Genomic DNA, 19,685 nt, shown 5'->3' on the forward strand with positions numbered 1-19,685 from the left:
GGGGGCAGAGGCAGCGGGCGTCTCCTGCCCATGAGGGCCTGATGGAAAACACAAAGGACCTGGTGAGTACCACAGCCTGGGGGGAGGCGGTCAGCCGCGGCGGGGGCTGCCCCGCTGAGGGGGGGCAAGCGAGATCCCCGGCGCCTGAGGGGAGCGGCGGGGTGCCCGCGGCAAGGCGCGGGGGGCAGCCTTGGGGGGGGGGGGCTGGAGGTCGGGCAGGCAGGCGGCGGGGGGCTGAGCGACCCCCCCCCTCTCGGTGCCTGTGCCGGGGGAGGCCGGCCGCCGCACCTGTGTGGGAGGGGAGCAGCCCCAGCACCCCAAGGCTTTTTGGGGGGGCGGCATGGCGCGGCTGTGCGGGGGAGGGGGTGTGGTGCCAGCCCGGGGCGGGGAGGGGGGTGCTCCGCCGTGCCGGCCCCCCGCGGGGTGCGGAGCGGGGCTGGCTTCGGGCCGGCTTTCTGCCGAGCGCTGTCGCGAAAAGTTTCTTGCGGGCAGCCCCGCGGAGCGGAGCTGTCCCCGCGGAGCGGGGGCAACCCGAGGCGGAGGGGCCTCCCCCACACACACACACCCGGGGCCGGGGGGGGGGCGCGGGGGGAGCCGTGGGTGGGTGCTGGCAGCGCTGCAAAGCCTGTCAGCCGCGGAGGAGCTGCGGGCACGTGGAGGCGGACAGCGGCGGCTCCCCCTTTGTTGTGATCCCGTCTGCTGGCGGAGCGCTGCGCTCTGCCCCCGGCCTTCTCGGGCTGTGTTGGGGCTGGGTTTTTTTTTTTTTCTCCTTTCTCCTCTTCTTTTTCCTGCCGGCAGTCAGGATCGGTAGTAAAAACTTTCAGATTGTCTCGTACTGAGCGATATAGGCGTACTCGGATACGCTTCTCTTAGTGGTCCACTGAAGTGCTGGTTTTTCAGCAACTTCCTCTTGCAGTTAAAGCCTTTAAGGTTTAGTTTTCCAGTCGCGCTCATTTTAAGTGCTGTAGAGTATTCTTTAATATTAGCGCTTCAAAAGCTTTGGATTCTTTGCATCCGGTTCCCCCCTCTATGTAATTTTTATGACTGTTTATATTGTGACTTTGTTCTTAATGTGAGGAGCAGTAAACTCGTGAAACCAGTTTCACTTTCAGGTTGTTGCTGGAAATGTTTTAAAGTGTAGCAATTTCTGTCCAGTGTGGCTTTAAAAAAAAAAAAATCCTACTAGAAAGCGTATGCTGATTATGGTAGAAACTACTGCGTGTGAAAAAGTAATTCATTTTAAAATAACGATGTAAAATGTGGGTGGCAGCCCTTTGATTTTTCACATCTAAAACCAGCTAAAACTGGAAGCTGCAGGGCAGTCTTCCGTATTTTAAATTAAAATTATTTTGCAGGTTTGAAAACCTGCGTTTACTTATTTGTTTGTCGTATTTGTTTATAACAGCCCGATTTTGACTTGTAAGGAATGGAATAAAAAGGCTATGAGAAAGTCTTAGCTGGAACATTAAATGGGAACTAAAACAATATATTCCTTTAAAAAAAGCCATCAAACTTGGTAGGTTAGTAGTCTTTCCTCATTACTTCTGCCTAGGGATCATTTTGAGGAAGTGTGTAATGTAAGCTATAGGGAAACATAGCAGAGGTATATACTCTTCTATGTGGAAGTTATTGTTTATGCCACAAGAATAGTTTAGGTGCTGTTCTTCAGAGTGTGTAGGCTTGTGCACATGCAAAAGGATTGTAGACTGAAAGTAAGAATTCTCTTCATTGTTCCCCAAAGAGCTAGATGAACGTGGCGGTAATGATAATGTGTACAAAAGTTCCCTCTCATTGGCTTTCATTTCTCTTACCTTCTAAAATTTGATTTAATTTTGCAAGGCTTTTGATATCTTCTGCAAACTACTACTGCATACCTTCATTTCACAGGTAAGTCAGTACACACTGGGCGTGCGTGATATTTTGCTGAATCTGGCTCTGAGCACATGGAATGAATTCAGGTGTTGAAGACTTTGGTTTTGGGTTGGTGTTGTTTTTTGGTTTTTTTACATTTAAATTGGTTTGGGTTTTTTTAAATGGTAACATAGTGTTTAAAGTGAAGTATTTGCCTCTTCCAAATACTCCTGTAAGGGCTTTGTAGAAACATAATGGAGTTTGTAACAGATTTTCAGTTTTCTCAAAACTCGGATATTTCACATATTAATCATCACACCCCCCCTCCAAAATTGCCTGCTAATTTGATATATTTTTTTATGAAAGAGTCTCCCCTCTTGTGTGAAACCCCCTGGGGAAGAGGCTATGGACAAAACCATTGGCAAACAGCAGAAACTGGCTTCAGACAAAATGCTGTCATACATAGCAAATGAAGAGACAGGAAAAAACATTTCTGTAATTTTCCAGCAGAGATTTTACTTATAATAAGAGTGGAAGGCACATGTCCAGATAGAGGTGAGTTGCTTATATAAAAAAGTAAGTTTGGTTGGTTCTGATTTCCAGGAATCCCAAGATGTTTAGCTTTGGGGGTTTTTTGTTTGTTTGTTTTTAATGAAAGCTGAAAGTATGTTTTCTTTAAATTGGTACCATGTTTGAATTTTCTTTTTTTGTCATGCTGTGAGGCACAATTAGACTTCAGTTCCACAGGGGGCAAGCTAGTATTAGTACAGTAAATTATTTTGTCCGGCTTACATTCAGAAGAGTTGTAATAAATTAGTTCCATCGTCTTGTTTCCTTAATGCTAACATCCAGAGCTAAAACTAAGCTTGTAGCATAAAACATTAATGAACTTTTGAAAACAAAAGCGTGCATCAAATTTAATGCCAACTTGGAAATGCACGATCTGTTAAGGATATGTGATTAAAGTAAATGTGTCTTACCACAGACCCTTGGCTTAAAGGTTGTGGTGACCTCATTGTTGACCTTGGCCTCAAATACCATCTGTCCATACTTCTGTCATGTTTCTGGGGGTTAGATCTGAATATAGAAAGTGATGCCTATCTGTATAGGTGCTGGTAGGCCTTTGTTAAGCTACAGCTCTTGTACTCAAAGCTCTACATTGCTGCCTTTCTGAATTCAAGGACCAAATTGATTCAGTAGTAACAACAACCATTTTGAGTGGTTTGAAACCTTTCTCTGACTGTTTTGGACCATCCTCCTTTGGCCAGAATGCACTTACTTGGGGCCAAGAAGTTTGGTTACTTAATAATGGGGTATATTTTGTAGCAAGTTTTCACCTTCAAAACACTTTCTCATAAATTTTGCCAATACTTGAGCATAGTCTTCATCAAGGCACTAAAGCAATTTCCTGAGTAAGTATTTGATGTCTAATTAACATTAAATGGTTTTATTTTGTGTTTTGGCCATGCATTGTTTACCCTTTGTGACCAATTTTTTATGCTGAAAGAGTAGTTATTACGCTCAAAGAATGTATGCTATAATGTGCTGACCAAATTCAACTGTGTATATATAAGACTATATGTTAAGAGAGTGAGAAACTAGTTATTTTTCGTATTTGTTTAGAGTTGCCTTCCTGCTTTTAGGGAAACCGGTTTCCTTAACTATATTTTTTTATTGTATCATTTGCCTTGTGTAATGGTTAATTGAGAGTATTTCTTAAAAATACATTGTTGCCAAGTATTCACAGTGAGGAGAGGAAGAACAGGAAAATGGGAAGTTGGGCAGAGTAAGAAAGCAGTTCTTAAGAGTTCCTTTCTCCACCCATCCCTTCAATAAAGAAAAATATGCAAGAAAATCCCCAAGCAAATAGTCGTACAGGCTTATTTGCCAGTCCTGCTTACCCTAGACTTTGTATTGCTCTGTCTAAAAATCTTCCCTGTTGAGGAACCGGTAATGTCATTAGGAAAATAAGCCTTAGCCGGTATGCCTAAAAGTTTGTCTTGTTCTTTTGTTTGTGCGTTGCTGCTGCTTAATGTACTAGTAGACTCTCTATTAGTGGTGGAGTTACTTAAGCTACTGCTCTTTTGGTATTAACCAGCTACAAGGTTCTACATTTTACAGTAAGCCAGACTCCTGCTCAAAGCATGTTTTGCAGATAGGCAGGATGCTGTTCCCTCATTTGTTAGAAGGTGAAGAACGCTAATCTGGTTCAGTTTTGAGGAAAAGACAGCCTCCTCAGCATGATTTTTAGTGCTAAATCCAGCTTCTAAGAGTAGGAAACTTTTTTTCTTGTATGCCTATATTGTGAAACAGGGATTGATCTTACTATGGTTGTAATTGTTAGGTTAAGTTACTACTACTGTTAGTCTCTGGTAGCTTTTTTGAGTGAAGGACTGCATGCTCATGGACAGTGTCTCAAAATTCAGTGGGATCACCTTGCAGGGTAATAAGCTGTTCTTTCTGAGGCTTCCATTCATAGAGGTCCTGTAGCTACCATGGTTAGATGATGTTTTGTCAGACAGACAAGATATTGCTAGTCAGCTGATAAGGCATACTGCTGCTCATCACTTGCAAGAACTCAGCAGGAATTGCAGGCTGCTGCTGTTACCGAAGCAGCTGCTTTATCTCGGTTATGGTTCTGTTTGAGGCATATATTGTCCTTTTTGTAAGGCTGCCATTTTTGACCTTTGAGTTCAGAGTTGTACCCCTACTTTTTTCTGTTTCAGATGTTAGAGGTCCTATTCTTTTGCAAACTCCATCTAAGTTCTGCAGGAAGGGTTATCAGAGATTCCACATGGTGTTCACTTGTTTCTACAAATGCTGTGTTTCAACATGGGTTAAAAAGAACCTTAGTGGTGTTTATTATCAAAATAGGAATGTTTTCATCTGCTCTAGCAAAATTCCAGCATAGGTATTTGCATATCATCTTCCCTAACTTCCACCTACTTATGCGCACAAAGTACTTTGTGTGGGTTTTTTTGTTGCAAAACTGTACCTTTTCCAAGTTTCGCAAAACGTATTTTGAGTAGTTTCCCCAGAATTACAATCCAGGTAATAACTATAAATTAACATTAAGAATGTCCTACATAAATTATGTGGCAAACATGGTCATCTTCTGGCAAAAGCTTGGATAAAAATGTTTTATAAAAACTACAGTATTATTTTAAAACAATAAGCAAAGCTGCTGTTTTGAATCACTCATAACTTGAACTGGGACAATTTGGCCAAATATAAAGTAAGTGGAAAGGTGATATGAGACTTGTTTTGACAGTGTAGTTAAACTCCAGAAACTTGATCATTGCTACTTGGGAACTTGTATAATGCTGAAGAATGATTTTCTTAGTAGAGGGCCCAACTTTCCATATAGAAGTGAAAATGTTTTCTTTCTCATCTGTGTATATTTTGGCAAAGAGGGCTTGGCAGTAATATTGAGGTTCTAAATATATGTGATGCAAAAGAAGAACAAAAAAAAAAGCCAACTGTGCTATTGTGGTATCTGCGACTGTAATCTTGCACCATGCTTCAACTTGCCTAGAGCAGCCTGTCTTCCCGTCTGTGCCACTGGTCCTTCATCTTGCCTCCAACTTCTCATTTCTTCTTTCACCTTCCCTTGCAGTGGGAGCAGTGCTGGCTATAGAGTTTCTCTGCTGTAGCATTGAGAGTTGGAGGGACTGGGAATGGGCTGCACTCTCTTCCTTCTGAGCTGCTACAGCATTTCAGACCTCTGCCAGCAAAGTACTGGGCAAAGCAGAACTGCCGTGTGGGTCCAGAGTTCTCCAGTCTGGAATGGAAAAGGGATGTCCTGAGACTACCTTGTACTGCAGCTTCCACTAAAGGGTTGAAGTCCTCCTTCATGTGGGATGAGGCCCTAATCTCTTAGTGAAATCAGATCAGCTGACTTATGGAGGATGAGTCAATGAGGAAGGAGGTCCTGCGCGTGGGCTCTGAAAAACCATTAATATCTATCCGTAATGCTAGAAGGCATCATGATGTTCTGATATTACTGTTGTGAATGGTTAATATGGTATTACATTTTATTTCTTAGCAGAGACTGTGGTCAAGGAAAGTTAAATATTGTGAGACATTAAGGAGTTCATGAAATCTTGAGGAAGATGACTAGTCTTCATGTTCTGATCTGTAAATTACTGGCACAGTTCACAGAACACGGTATCCATGGCAATGTTGTGCTCAACTTCTGCCTTAATCTACACACACGTGCACACACAAACAAGTAACTGATCTTGCATCTTGTTGGCTAATAGCATCAGGAATAGTGTACAGGTAAGACTTGTTACCAGCGCAGGTCAGGACTAGGTTTTGTTCTGCCATCGCTCAGTGTTTCCTCTAATGATTGCGACTGTTACCCTAGCTGTTACCCTAGCTACTTCAGGCAGATGTCAGTTCCTTCAAGGAGCTGTCAAGTTATGCCCTATCCTAAGTTTTGATTGGTTTTAATATAATTTTGAATTGTTGGCTGAGGAATGTGTGCATAATTAACATTACACTGACTCTTTTTTTGTTGTTTTGTTTCAGAACTGCTTTAAGTGCTTTAAATTTGTTTACCTTATTGCATAACCTTTTGTGCTTACTGGTTTTTGTTTGTTGGTTGGTTTTTTTTTAATTGGATGCTAGGGTTGGGTCAGTGTGGAAATCAGTTTTTCCTTTTAACTACAAGGAAATCCTTCCATAATAGGATTTAGTCAGATTGCAAAGGAGAATAGAGAATATTATAATAAAGGGATAGCATGGCAGAAAAAGGCTCGGATGAGGTCCAACAATAAAGATGTTCAGGCATATACTCTCTAGGAAAGGTATTTGGGGAATTACTGTGATGAAATCTTAAAGCTATGAATCCAAATGCAATTTAAGAAGGAAAAGTCCAATCACATTCTTCTGTCTACAATGACTTTTAAATATAAAATTACCTCTTGGAAAAAGAAGTAGAGGCAAACGCTTTCTTAATATTTTTTTCTGTTTTCTTGGCTGTACTTCATTCTCCTAACTTGTGCTTCTATTGTAGAATTTGTCTTCTCTTTATCTGTTATTTCCTCTCAAACTTAGTAGATGCTGTTAAGGTTAATGGAAATACGTTGAAATTTTTTTTTTAGCTTAGTGAGGGCAGCTCACATAGCAGAGTATTGTTTCAATAGAGCTGTGTAAGATATTAACAAAGTGAAAATTGTCACTGTATTAAAATGCATGTATTGGAAGTGCATCAGAAAAAAGACATCAATTAATCTATTGTTTATACTTCTTTAACGTCTAAGCAGAAATTGCTTAACTGCTATGCGTTCTTCAAAATTGTATGTTTTGATGTGACCTCAGATTTTTTGGTTATAGGAAAACTCTATTATGTAACAAGTTTTCATATATGACACTGGCAAATTAGTCACCTTTCTATCTTTTAGCATTTATGCAGACCCTATTGCCATAGTAACTGAGCTCTTCATAATTGTTAATGTATTAATCCTCAGAACATCCCTGTGAAGTAGAGAGGTATTCCTGTTTCACACGTGAGAAACTGAATCATAGGGAAGCTGAGTGATTTATTGATAACCCCACAAGCCAAAGAGAGCAGAGATACACTCTCATTTCTGTTGCTGTGGTATAAGTGCCCTCTTGGTTGAACTGTCTTTTCTCTGCCCAGCTTTCTCAAATGAATGAATTTTAGTGAAATGGGCTGCAGCCATCTGGAATGTGCTCATTTGCATATAAGATCTGTGCGGCTGTCATTATTCAGCACATCAGGTTTAATGAACTCTGAAGATACCGAGAAAAAGAAATGTATGGACTGCTACTGTGTATTCTCAGTGGACCATGAGAGATTTTTCTTCCTGTATATTACAATACCAAAAATTGGCTACTTTTGACTATACCAATACTAATTTAATTAGATACGAGCCAATACGATTGGCTCATATCTCTGTGCTGATAGAGCAGTTTGTTAGTACATCTACTTTTGAAGGCTGACTTTGACCTTTGAAACTTTTTAAGCTTGACTTTGAAATATTTGCATTTGGAATGCTCTGCTATTCTTTGGGGGTTTTGTTGTTTGGTTTTTTTAATTTTTAGACAGAACATACTTCACGAGCAGAAAGGAAAAGACGTGATTCATTCGGGATGTTTGACGGTTATGATAGTTGTAGTGAGGACACCAGCAGCAGCTCCAGTTCAGATGAGAGTGAAGAGGAGGTTGCTCCTTTGCCGTCCAGTCTCCCAATTATAAAGAACAATGGACAGGTCTATACTTATCCAGATGGCAAATCTGGCATGGGTAAGTATGTGGTGCATGAGTACAAAGAGTTTGATATTTATGTTGTTTAGCCTGTGCTGTGAATTGTGAGGGTGCAATCCCAAACATTGGTCCCAATTGAGAAGGGACCAAAACAGCTGAAGGGTTGGGGTTGTTTTGTTTTGGGAGGGGGGAATTGTTTGGTTTTTGCTAAGCTGAAGTAAGAGATTTCAAATCCTGCTGTCAGGTAAGAAATAGTATGGGAACATCCACCCTCCCATCAAATGTGTTTTGTGTATATCTGCACATGCATGTGTATGTTGTCCTGTACGTTGTTTTTATTCTTTGAGGAAAATGTCAGTGTGTTCTCTCTACGCTTGGGCATATATTCTCTCTACCCTTCATGTTATATATACAATATATTAAAATTTATTTCTTCCTATACTAGGTAAACTTCATTACTGCTACTGTATAAAGTCTGTTAGTGTATACCTGTTCATCACCCACTAGCTGTGAGCTAGTGTATACCGGAAAAAAAAATTTAAAAGGGAAGATTGCTTTTATCATTGGGGGAAAAAATATTTTAGCTGAAGTCATTAGTGATCAGTAGAGCTCTCTCTGGGTAGAATCTTGGTATAGTCTCATTGGCATAAGTTGGTCACAAACTTATGCCAATCAGTTGGCATGGAACAACTCAGTGAGTGATGCTGTCAGCCTCTGAAGCATATGATTCCAACTAGAAGAGAATATTGGTGGGCTGGGGTACTTTGGGTATACTAATTTATGATTCAAAAAAGAGATCTGGTTTTATTTCAGGTCGGAAGTATTAAATATTTTGAGGAAATCAAGATTGGCAGGCCCATATTCAAAGCAGACGTTTCCTTGAGAACCATGAAAACAGAAATTGGCTTTAGCCGATTTAGCTGGGTCATTCACTTCTACCAGTGGTAAAATTAATAGGGAGCAGAAAGGAGGCACCCTTTCACCAATGAACTTGAGGTTCTTAGTGTTTCACTGACATCTGTGGTGGTGTTCTTATTTTAAGTTATTTTTCTGTGCAATTCTCTTCAGGGTCAAACTCTAAGAATTGTTTGGTGGTGCCACCTACAGGACCTTCCTCATGTAGTCTTTGTTCTGAATTTTTACTGAGGTCTTTATTACACTCTTAACATTTGGCTTTTTCTCTCCTCTGATTAGCTACGTGCGAGATGTGTGGAATGGTTGGTGTCCGTGACGCTTTTTACTCTAAAACAAAACGCTTCTGCAGTGTGTCATGCTCTAGAAGCTATTCATCGAACTCCAAGAAGGCCAGCATTCTGGCCAGACTTCAGGTAGCGGTACAGACACCATTTTCTTTATATACTTATTATAGTTTGTGTTTGTAAAACTTGCATGATGTTTTAAGATAAATCAAGTTTCTTATCACTTTAAAATTTTCACGTAAGTGATTTTGTAAGTCAAAACTCTATCAGTAATGAACAAATTACTTTGCTCAGCAGAGCAAATTACAGAGAATACTGACTCCTTATTTCAATTCTGCTGCAGTGGCCCTTCTGCAAGAAAAAGATCAGGAAAAATCTTCAGTCTACATATGTAGTGACTTGAAATTCCATGCATCTCATATCCAAGATACTTTCTGGCTTCAGAGAGCATAAAGGTTTATTTAGAATTGTGTTTTGGTTTTGAGGGTTTTCTTAACTATATAGATTTGCAAAATGGGTTTTGGTCTGTTCACTTAAAATATTAATCAAAAAATCATGAAGGTATATTTGTAACATTCAAGAAAAGAGGTAGAAATGTCAAGATGTGTCATTATATCCTATCTCAAATTCATTGCAACAAATGCCAAGAAATTGTATTGGTATAAATTAGATTAAAAGTTCTTCCTTTTGACCTGCTTTTAAAAGATATCTTTTTTTCAGGTAAACAACAATGAATCTATAATGCTGTTCAAGTTGGAATACTAGTACAAAAGTCATCTTTTGGATGTTCTTTGTTGCTGGTTTTTAAATTTATTTAATGTTACATGAAGTTTTGTGATACATAGTCAACTGCCATTCTGTGTTCTAATTTTAGTTAAATGTACCAGAGAGATGCTACAGACCTATGGAAATTTCCTGATAGGAGTTTGAAAAGACTTTATTTACTTAGCTTTTTTTGTTTTAGGGTAAACCTCCAACAAAGAAGGCTAAAGTTCTACAAAAACAACCCCTAGTGGCTAAATTAGCAGCATATGCTCAGTACCAAGCAACTTTACAAAACCAGGCAAAGACTAAAGCAGGTAATGGCATATAAACAGAGCTGAAACAAATTCTTGGTAATACAAGATTTGTGGCTCATTAGCAGCTTCCTAAATAAAATAACTTTCTCTTAGCAGCTGTCCCTGTGGAAGGTTTCAGCTGGGGTAACTACATCAATAGCAATAGCTTTACAGCAGCTCCTGTTACCTGTTTTAAACACGTAAGTATTTTTCAATACGTGCTATCCTTTTATTTGTGTGCATGAGAGAGAGAGAGAGAGTCCATGTTAATTCTTGGAATTCATTTTTGCAAAACATTCATATCCAAATATGTTTCATGGCCTTGGACTATGAAACCTATATTATAAACTGTGTTAGTATGACTACTTTTTAGATAGGTATGTTTGTTTTTATCTGTCCTTTAAAACCATTCTGAACACTATCAGTTACTCTCACCATACATGCTCTCATAAACAAACAAAAAAGTAAAAGGAGGACTCTTAAACACTTGTGAAGTTATTTTTCTCACTTCAAGGTGCAAAATCATCGAATGTACTAGAGTATCAAACCAACCAGGTCAAGCAGTATTAGAAACAGTTACAAAAGGCTTTTTAGATTAAGTCAGGCTTGCTCCATTATGTTGAACTGATCTTTTGGTTACATATTTGGATTTGGGGTTTTTTTTCCTAGTTTTTAGTCAGATTCTCCCTGTCAGTTGTGCTGGCAGGTAGCGTAGAAATAGAGGAAAATGAAGGCTTTTTATAAATCTGAAATTAAAGAGGTTGGTTTTCTTTGTATTGGAGTTACAAAAATTCCAAACAAAAAGTCCTCAGTCATTACAGAATGTAATTAGGGGATGAGAAAAATATTTAGCAGTATCTGTCTGTAATGTGTTTGTTAAATTCCATTTATTAGATCTTGTTTAAAATATTGCCAGTACTTTCTGTCTCTTAAGTAAAAACTTTCTGACAGAAAGTGTTTTCTCAGAATACTTTTCTTGATTTTTATTTGGGAAGTTGAAGTGTTCAGTCTTCTTACGAAAGTTTTATTTTGCTCAAAATTAGCTGATGAAAATTGCAATCAAAACAAACATTTTGTTTCATAAATGTTGTCCATAAGGGAGAAGAGAGACATATTTTCTGTCCAGTTCTGGAATTCATGCTGAGCCCTGTCAACTCATAAATCAGTAGGAGTTGAGGGCTCTTGGCAGTTGGCAGTTTCTGAATAGCACCCTTTATACTTAGAGGCCTTAACTATTGCCCGGAACAGAGCCTTGCATTAGGACAGCTTCGTGAATTTGTATCGAATTCCACATGCTTAAGTAAGCATGTTTGCACATTGCTTTCACAGTTATGTACATGCTATAATAAGTAATTTCATAAGTACATATCAAAAGGTATTGTTTGATAATGTGGGCTGTGCTATTATAACAACAAATGCTTCATGATGTATGGCATCCTTAATTAGGAAACAGCTACAATAGTTAGGTCACTTGTAAATTATGCTATAACATTCCATATTAAAAGGAGTTATATCTTCCTTGTTTGTTGCTTCATTCATTAAGTTGAATGGTACACCACTAACGTGAACAGATACAATACTAATGTTCATATTTTATCTTGAATATTTTCACAAGCTACGTGGCAACAGTTGTACTAAGCCTGAACATTGTTTCTTTTCTGTCCCCGTTTTCCTTTTATATAAAAGTAAAATGCAACTCCTGCAATCTCCTTTGGAGATTCCTACTGTTTGGTGAACACTAGGTAGTGTTACAAGGGTGTGATTTGCATTTAGTTTTACTGTAATTATTTCTTTGAAAAATATATTATTTAAACCAGTCAGAATCTGAAAATGCATTAGTACTCTCTTGTTAGATCCTTCTCTCTCTCTCCCACTCTCTGTTGATAACTAAAAGAAACAATATTCTCTTTGTCTGTCTGGAAAGATTATTGCTGTGTTTTCTGTGTACTATATTGCTTTGATTCATAAAAGTTTGTATTAGTTGATGTTTTTGTTTACCATCCATATTATGGATTCCATGCACGTGTGTGTCCGTGAGATTGAATATATGAAGCTTATTCTGTTCAAAACAAAAGGTTTTAATTGACAGTAAAGTCATGACATATCTACCCTTCAATTTGTTATTAGATAAAATATGTATCTAGTTATACTGGGTGTATGTGTATGGATATTTGATAGGGAACATTGGGATCAATATTAAGGAAAACTTAAGGGAATTATAAAATGTGGGATTTAGCTTCTTGATGATGTTTTTTATTTTTTTTTTTTTAAATAACCTGGCATACTTTGGTATTTCAGGTCTGATGTAGTATTCCCAGAACAGTTTTTTTTTTTTTTTTTTGCCTGGGGAGTTATTTTCTCTTCAACTTAAGACAGTTACATTTTAGAATTAAAACATTTAAATCTTGAAGTTCTCTCTATCTCTTTCTCTGTACGAGAAGAATTAATTTCAAAGTCTTTTGATGCCCTTAACGTGGCTTTTGTACTTCCCTGTTCCCTTCATTCCAGACTTCAGTGTTAAGTAACACTAATGAAATTCACTAGCAATAGTACAACTGTGCCCACTTTATGGTTCAGTAAACTGAAGCAGAGAATCTGCTTTGGTTTATGTCATATAGGAAGCCTGTGATAAAGCCAGAATTACAGTTCATGCGCCTTGCAGCTTTTTTTTTTTTTGTAAAATTGCATTAATCAGACACACAGCAGTAGCTGATGCAAGGAGGAAAACTCTTAATTTAATGTTTTTAATATTGTGTTACAGCTTAGTAACATACAATGTGCTCACTGCTAACCTGCATTCCAACTTCATTTTCTTCTAAAGAGTTTTTACTTTTTTCTATATTTGCTTTTATTAGCTCAAACCATTCCTAGAAATGAAAGCAACTACAGTGCTTTGAGTCATCTGTCAGTACTACTGAATGTACAACTTAATGCACAATTAATAGTAATTGTTCTTTTCCACTGTGTTGCTAGTGAGATGCACGTTTCCTGAAGTTAAGAATTTATCAGTATTTCTTCCAGTTGAATTTTATGCTGAGCTGAAATATTTTCGTTCTCTTGGTTTCTCTTGTTATTAAAATAAATAAATAGTTTGCTCTAAGGGAGCATTTCCAGGATTTTACACTAGGTGGCAGTGCTTTGCTTTGAACTTTTTATTTTAGACTGTTTTGCATATTGTCTTCTCTGGCATGACCTTTTGTTGGGGTACTGTTCACACACAGGGTTTCAGCATAGTATCCTTACGCTTCAGGAATTGGTAGCATCACTTTGCCATTAAAATCCTGATTCAGGTTTCAAGTCTGAAATCACGGCAATGTCGGTGCCATCCAAAACGTTTACAAGCCGTGAGACCTGTAGAAGCCATGGGAGCCATGAGCTCATTTAACCCACGAGATCTTTGTTCAGCTAGGCATGTGGGGATACTTAGCCTTTAGGTGCTCCTGTCAAACAGGACCTTCCTGATTGCAACTTACCTTGCAGAGAAGGCAGCTGCTGCTCACAGATAAACCCTCCCAAGTCATCTCCCGGAGCAGGAAGCGATGAACCACATCTTCCTTGTTTGGGAGTGACGTGAAGCGGATCTCTTCGTCATGAGTCTGAAAGGTAAATTTGTTCTTACCTGTAAATTATGGTTCTGCTAGTTCGCACTATGCCAATCCAGACTTCAGAGCTACCCTTCCAGCCAGCAGATTCATAAGACTTAATGCTTACGTAGTGCTTTGTGAGTTTTTCAAAGCACTGTGCAAACATTCATTGATTAATCAGATGAAGACAGAGAAGACGTGAAGGAAGATGGCTGTTATAGCCCTGGTTTATCCAGTCTTCCTCCCTTAAGAATATTCATAATGAGTGAAAAAGGAAAAGATGGCACAGTATACCAGGTATACTGTAAACCATCACTTCAGGGCAGTCATGTTATCTGGCATTTCAGTAGTGATGCTACACAGGATGGCTTCCTTATTCTAAAGGGTGAGCCATATGGATTGGTGTAGGAGAACTAGCAGAACCAATATTTTCACAGACAAGGACAAATTTAACTTTCTGCTATTTCCCTCTATACCAATCCACGTTCTGGAAATAAAAACGTGACATTTCCATTACCGGTTGATGTGAGGAGAAGTGTTTCAATACACTTTTCTCTCTGAATCAACTGAATAGATGAGCAGGCAGTAAAATATATTTCAATTAAGTGCAGCTGGATTATGAAATTATTCAGCACTGCTATTTTTGATTGTTTGGCCTCATCTGTATCTCTATACAAGGCAACAAGATTTACTAAAATATGCAGTTTGAAAATTTTATTTTCCCAATTCAAAAAGCTACAAGTGTCAATTTAGAGATGATAGCGAATATGTAATAGGACTTGATTAAGAAGCTGTATCTGCATATTTTGTGTGTGAAAATAAGCCATCATCTTTCAAGTTGGTTTTTTTCTTTCTGTCTGCCAGATGGCAGAAAAGAGCTCTGCAGTCTAGACTGGTGTAGATGGGACATAGCAGAACATGAAGAGACCAGGCTTCAAGAATAAGAAACTGGCATACTTGCAATAACTTATTTTTCCTTTAATAGTTAAAACTAGTTTTAAGTTTTGCATGCCTAGCCTCAAATATTTCTGTTAGTGAAGAGTATCCCTTTTTAAGATGTTTGGCTTTTAGTGCTGCTAGTTGACTGTTGCTGATCGCCAGCAAAATTCCTGTATTGTGATTTCCAGTCATTCAGGATTAATCCAAATCTCTTCACTTGTGGCTCTCAGCCAAAATTCTGTGAAGTTGGAGGCTATTCCCACCGAGTGGTTAAGTTCTCTGTGTTTGCAAAGAGCTTTGTAAATGAGACACAGCCTTAGAATACTCTCTGCCCACTAGGTACAGAACCAGAGGATCCCTTCAATTGTCCCTGTGATATCTGGATATTCTCTGAACTGATAAGAATTTATTTTTCTCAGAACGCCTTAGAATTGATATGACTGTTGTTCTAAATATCCCAGATCTGAATCTTTCCCTTCTTGGTGGTCTCAGGTTTAATGTAGACTGAGTAATTTTCTATTTTGTTACCAATATAACTTCAGCTGAGTAACTTTTAAGGTTTTAGATTCTTCAGCACTGTGCATTTCTGATATCTCTACAATACCATCTTTGACTATCTTTTCATAATGCTCTGTTCAACAAAACATTCTTCTTGAGATAGCAAACTAAATGTAATTTTTATCTCCAGTTTCCACAAATCCTTAGTAGTTCATCAAGCTTGTATTTCTTTTTGTTACTAACACATTGTGGTGGGTTGACCCCGCTGGATGCCAGGTGCCCACCAAAGCCGCTCTATCACTCCCCCTCCTCAGCTGGACAGGGGAGAGAAAATATAACGAAAGGCTCGTGGGTCGAGATAAGGACAGGGAGATCACTCAGCAGTTACCGTCACGGGCAAAACAGACTCGACTTGGGGAAAAAATTAATTTAATTCATTACTAGTCAAATCAGAGTAGGATAATGAGAAATAAAACTAAATCTTGAAAAACACCTTCCCTCACCCCTCCCTTCTTCCTGGGCTTAACTTTACTGCCGAATTTTCTACTTCCTCCCCCCCAGCAGTGCAGGGGGACAGGGAATGGGGGTTGCGGTCAGTTCACCATGTTATTTCTGCTGCTCCTTCCTCCTCAGGGGGAGGACTCCTCACACTCTTCCCCTGCTCCAGCGTGGGGTCCCTCCCATGGGAGACAGTCCTCCACGAACTTCTCCAACGTGAGTCCTTCCCACGGGCTGCAGTTCTTCACAAACTGCTCCAGCGTGGGTCCCTTCCACGGGGTGCAGTCCTTCAGGAACAGACTGCTCCAGCGTGGGTCCCCCGCGGGGTCACAAGCCCTGCCAGCAAACCTGCTCCAGCCTGGGCTCCTCTCTCCACGGGGCCACAGCTCCTGCCAGGAGCCTGCTCCAGCGTGGGCTTCCCACAGGGTCACAGCCTCCTTCGGGCATCCCCCTGCTCCGGCGTGGGGTCCTCCACGGGCTGCAGGTGGATATCTGCTCCACTGTGGAACCTCCATGGGCTGCAGGGGGACAGCCTGCCTCACCATGGTCTTCCCCACGGGCTGCAGGGGAATCTCTCTGCTCCGGTGCCTTGAAGCACCTCCTCCCCTCCTTCTTCCCTGACCTTGGTGCCTGCAGAGTTGTTTCCCTCACAAATTCTCACTCCTCTCTCTGGCTGCAACTGCTACTCCCCGTAACTTCTTTTCCTTTTCTTAAATCTGTTATCCCAGAGGCGCTACCACTGTTGCTGATGGGCTCAGCCTTGGCCAGCGGTGGGTCCATGTTGGAGCCGGCTGGCATTGGCTCTATCGGACATAGGGGAAGCTTCTAGCAGCTTCTCACAAAAGCAACCCCTGTAGCCCCCCCGCTACCAAAACCTTGCCATGCAAACCCAATACACACATTAGTCTAAGCCTTCAGGACACTGTGTGAGGAATCTAGCTGTGCATTTCCTTTTGGCATTCATTAAAAAGGTGCCACTCAGCCTTCTATTCTTTTTGCTTGCTTGATGGAATGGTCACTTGCAGGTGATATGAAAGCTTGTTCCTCTGAGAGGACATGAACCAGTGGGTGATAAACCCCACCATAATAAATCATCAGAATAGATTTGAAAATAACTTTTAGGCATTTTTTTCAGGAATGTTTCTGATTTACAGAATTCAAATATTTTGATGTCTGTGGTACAGGTATGAGTTGAAAGTACCATTATTTTCTTGCAAGTAGAATTGCAGAGGAATTATACCACTCTCACTAAAATCAGTAGCTTGCACCTAGTTGAAACGTAGCAGAATAAAGCTGACCTGTGAGTATATGCAATTTGTGCTTGTGCTTTACAGATTTTTAAACTTGGAATCCCATAGTTTTTGCAGGAAATACACAGTAATAGTTGTATACAATTACTGTACTACACATAAATTTCAAATCAAAAACCAAACTAGGTTTTCATAGAAAGAGTGTTTTCTAAACATATGCTTATGTCTTATCATGTATATTGACTGTTTTGTCTTTTTAAGTTGCTCGTAAAACACTGATATGAGAAAAACTAATTATTTTCATGTGGTGAACTGGTGACTTTTTCCCCCCTACCTTAAATGATAGGCACCTATGGGGACATGCTGGGGTGATATCTCCGAAGGAGTGCGAGTGGAGGTTCCAAACACCGACTGCAGCCTACCTACCAAAGTCTTCTGGATAGCTGGAATTGTAAAATTAGCAGGTAAATGTATTTGAGTTGAAATTATTAAAATAATCAAAATAACTGTGTGAAGGAAGCTAATAATTTAGTCAGTGGTCACTTGGTTAGTATGATGTTGACACTGGTTAGGTTGTCAGAGCTGTGTCAATAGGTTATGTGTTTTAGCACTATCACTACGTTATACTGTTTTACAGTGGCTTCAGTGATGCTTGAGAATGCCTGTTTTGTTTTGGTTTTTACATTGCCTCAGAATACAGTGAGAGCAGTGCAGAATGGGGAGATAGGAAAGTATATAATGGCTATCAAGTAAGCCTCATACAAATCACTTTTTTGGGTTAAAAGTTAAAAATTCAAGGTCACATAGCTAAGATATGAAAAAGCAGATACTGTGGGTAATTAATTAATTTTGTTCTCCTACATGTAACTTCTAAAGGTTTATAGTTCAAGAATTTTAATTTTAATTAAAATTTGACTTACATGATAGCACATGCACATTTATCAAAGTAATCCATTCTGTGCATTAATAACATGCAGAAATGTGCTGTAAGAATAACCTTCTATAAAAAGTTATAGTCTAGAAAATCCAGTGTAATATACATTAGGATTGGTAAAGAAATAGTAATATGTTAATTGTATACGTCTTGTTTAATTTTTGTCTTTTTTAAATGGAATTGCTTTCTTTCAGGCTACAATGCTCTGCTAAGATACGAAGGCTTTGAAAATGATTCAAGTCTTGACTTCTGGTGCAACGTTTGTGGGTCTGACATCCACCCAGTTGGTTGGTGTGCAACCAGTGGGAAACCCCTAGTCCCTCCTCGAAGTATGTAAATAGTAGCCTTACTGATTGATATAAAAGTCTTTCTTAAACTAAATTTGCTCATGGTCCAGATACCAAAGTATTTTTTACCATAGCAACTCTTTTGACAGTTATGAATAAATCATTTTAACTTTTGGAAAAATAAGGACTTGACTGATGCTGAAAGTGTTTCTTGGAGTAGCCCATCTGATGAGACTTAAAGTTTTTAAGATCAAGGTGGAAGCCGTTAGCTAATCAGTGATGTGAACATGCACTGATTTTATTTATATTTTGTTATTAAATTCTTTGCCCTGACGTACCCATAAACTTAATCTTGGGTAGCATTCATTCTCTAAAGAGGTTTTTGTCATTATTGTCATCCAGGCTTTTTAACAGTCATCTGGGATTTCTTCTTTACATATTCCAGACTCTAATATTGTCTCTAACGGACACAATTAAAAATCAGTGGCTTATTTTTTCCCCTTCATTTGCAACAGCCATCCAACACAAATACACAAACTGGAAAGCTTTTCTAGTGAAACGACTTACTGGTGCCAAAACACTTCCTCCTGACTTTTCTCAGAAGGTAAGGCTGATGCAATATCAATGATGTACTATAAACGAAATTGCAGCACAATGTGAAGAACTGAAGTATTTTACAATGGCACATTAGCTCCTTTTATAGTGAAGATGATACAGTAGTTTCTTCCCTTAAATACAGTTTTCCTTGGAGTCTCTATTCTCCATTTATGTCCACATTTGTCAGTATGTATTTGGAAAACTGTTTCCTCTAGAAGAAAGTAATTTTCTTTAAAAACTAGTTAGTCTATTTTAATTTTAAAATACCCCAATTTAAAAAAAAAAAAGTGCTAATAAGCTACCCTGTGATACATAAGAAAAATTAAAACTGATTTTTCTAATTCAGGAGTGATTTTTATCATGCACTATTTCAAGAAACTGAACAAAATGTGTTAATATAGCATATATCTAGATGCAATAAAGTACATACTTTTAAATGTTAATATTTTTCATCTGCTATGGACTAGATTTTTTTGCTGTCTTTAAGTCATGTCTTTAAGTGTGGCAGCTGCCTGCATAGTGTGCTGTAAGTTTATTTACTAATATTGTGAGATGTTACATAGCTTTTAGTAGGAATATGAGACTTAATTTGTTGTCTTACACTGCATCTAATATTTAAAAAAAAAAAAATAAAAACAAACAACAACCCAATCTTTCTGCAGTTGTTCATTTCTATTTAAAAATTGGCTCAGTTGGAAGCCAAATTAAATTGGCAAGATCTCAACATTTTGGGGAGTTCGTAATGGAAATGGCAA

At 39.0% G+C, this 19,685-nt stretch overlaps 1 protein-coding gene across 3 annotated transcripts in view; it reads left to right on the top strand.

Moving 5' to 3' along the window:
* The first annotated feature begins 2,222 nt into the window (after positions 1–2,222).
* The window catches only part of MBTD1 (mbt domain containing 1), a 39,661-nt gene continuing 22,198 nt past the window's right edge, over positions 2,223–19,685 (top strand). For 2 of the 3 annotated variants that reach the window (XR_007767519.1, XM_050908473.1), the window contains exons 1-7: positions 7,924–8,125; positions 9,281–9,414; positions 10,250–10,364; positions 10,461–10,543; positions 17,459–17,576; positions 18,241–18,375; positions 18,849–18,937. Coding sequence is in view for 2 of the 3 variants with exons in the window: in XM_050908473.1 (XP_050764430.1) it covers positions 7,972–8,125; positions 9,281–9,414; positions 10,250–10,364; positions 10,461–10,543; positions 17,459–17,576; positions 18,241–18,375; positions 18,849–18,937 (828 nt within the window). In the remaining variant the exon portion in view is untranslated. Of the gene's footprint in view, positions 2,407–7,923; positions 8,126–9,280; positions 9,421–10,249; positions 10,365–10,460; positions 10,544–17,458; positions 17,577–18,240; positions 18,376–18,848; positions 18,938–19,685 lie in introns of those variants that run through there. The other variant, XM_050908474.1, reaches the window with a different exon arrangement.

Source organism: Gymnogyps californianus, chromosome 19 (genome assembly GCF_018139145.2).
Source record: "Gymnogyps californianus isolate 813 chromosome 19, ASM1813914v2, whole genome shotgun sequence".
Taxonomy (NCBI): domain Eukaryota; kingdom Metazoa; phylum Chordata; class Aves; order Accipitriformes; family Cathartidae; genus Gymnogyps; species Gymnogyps californianus.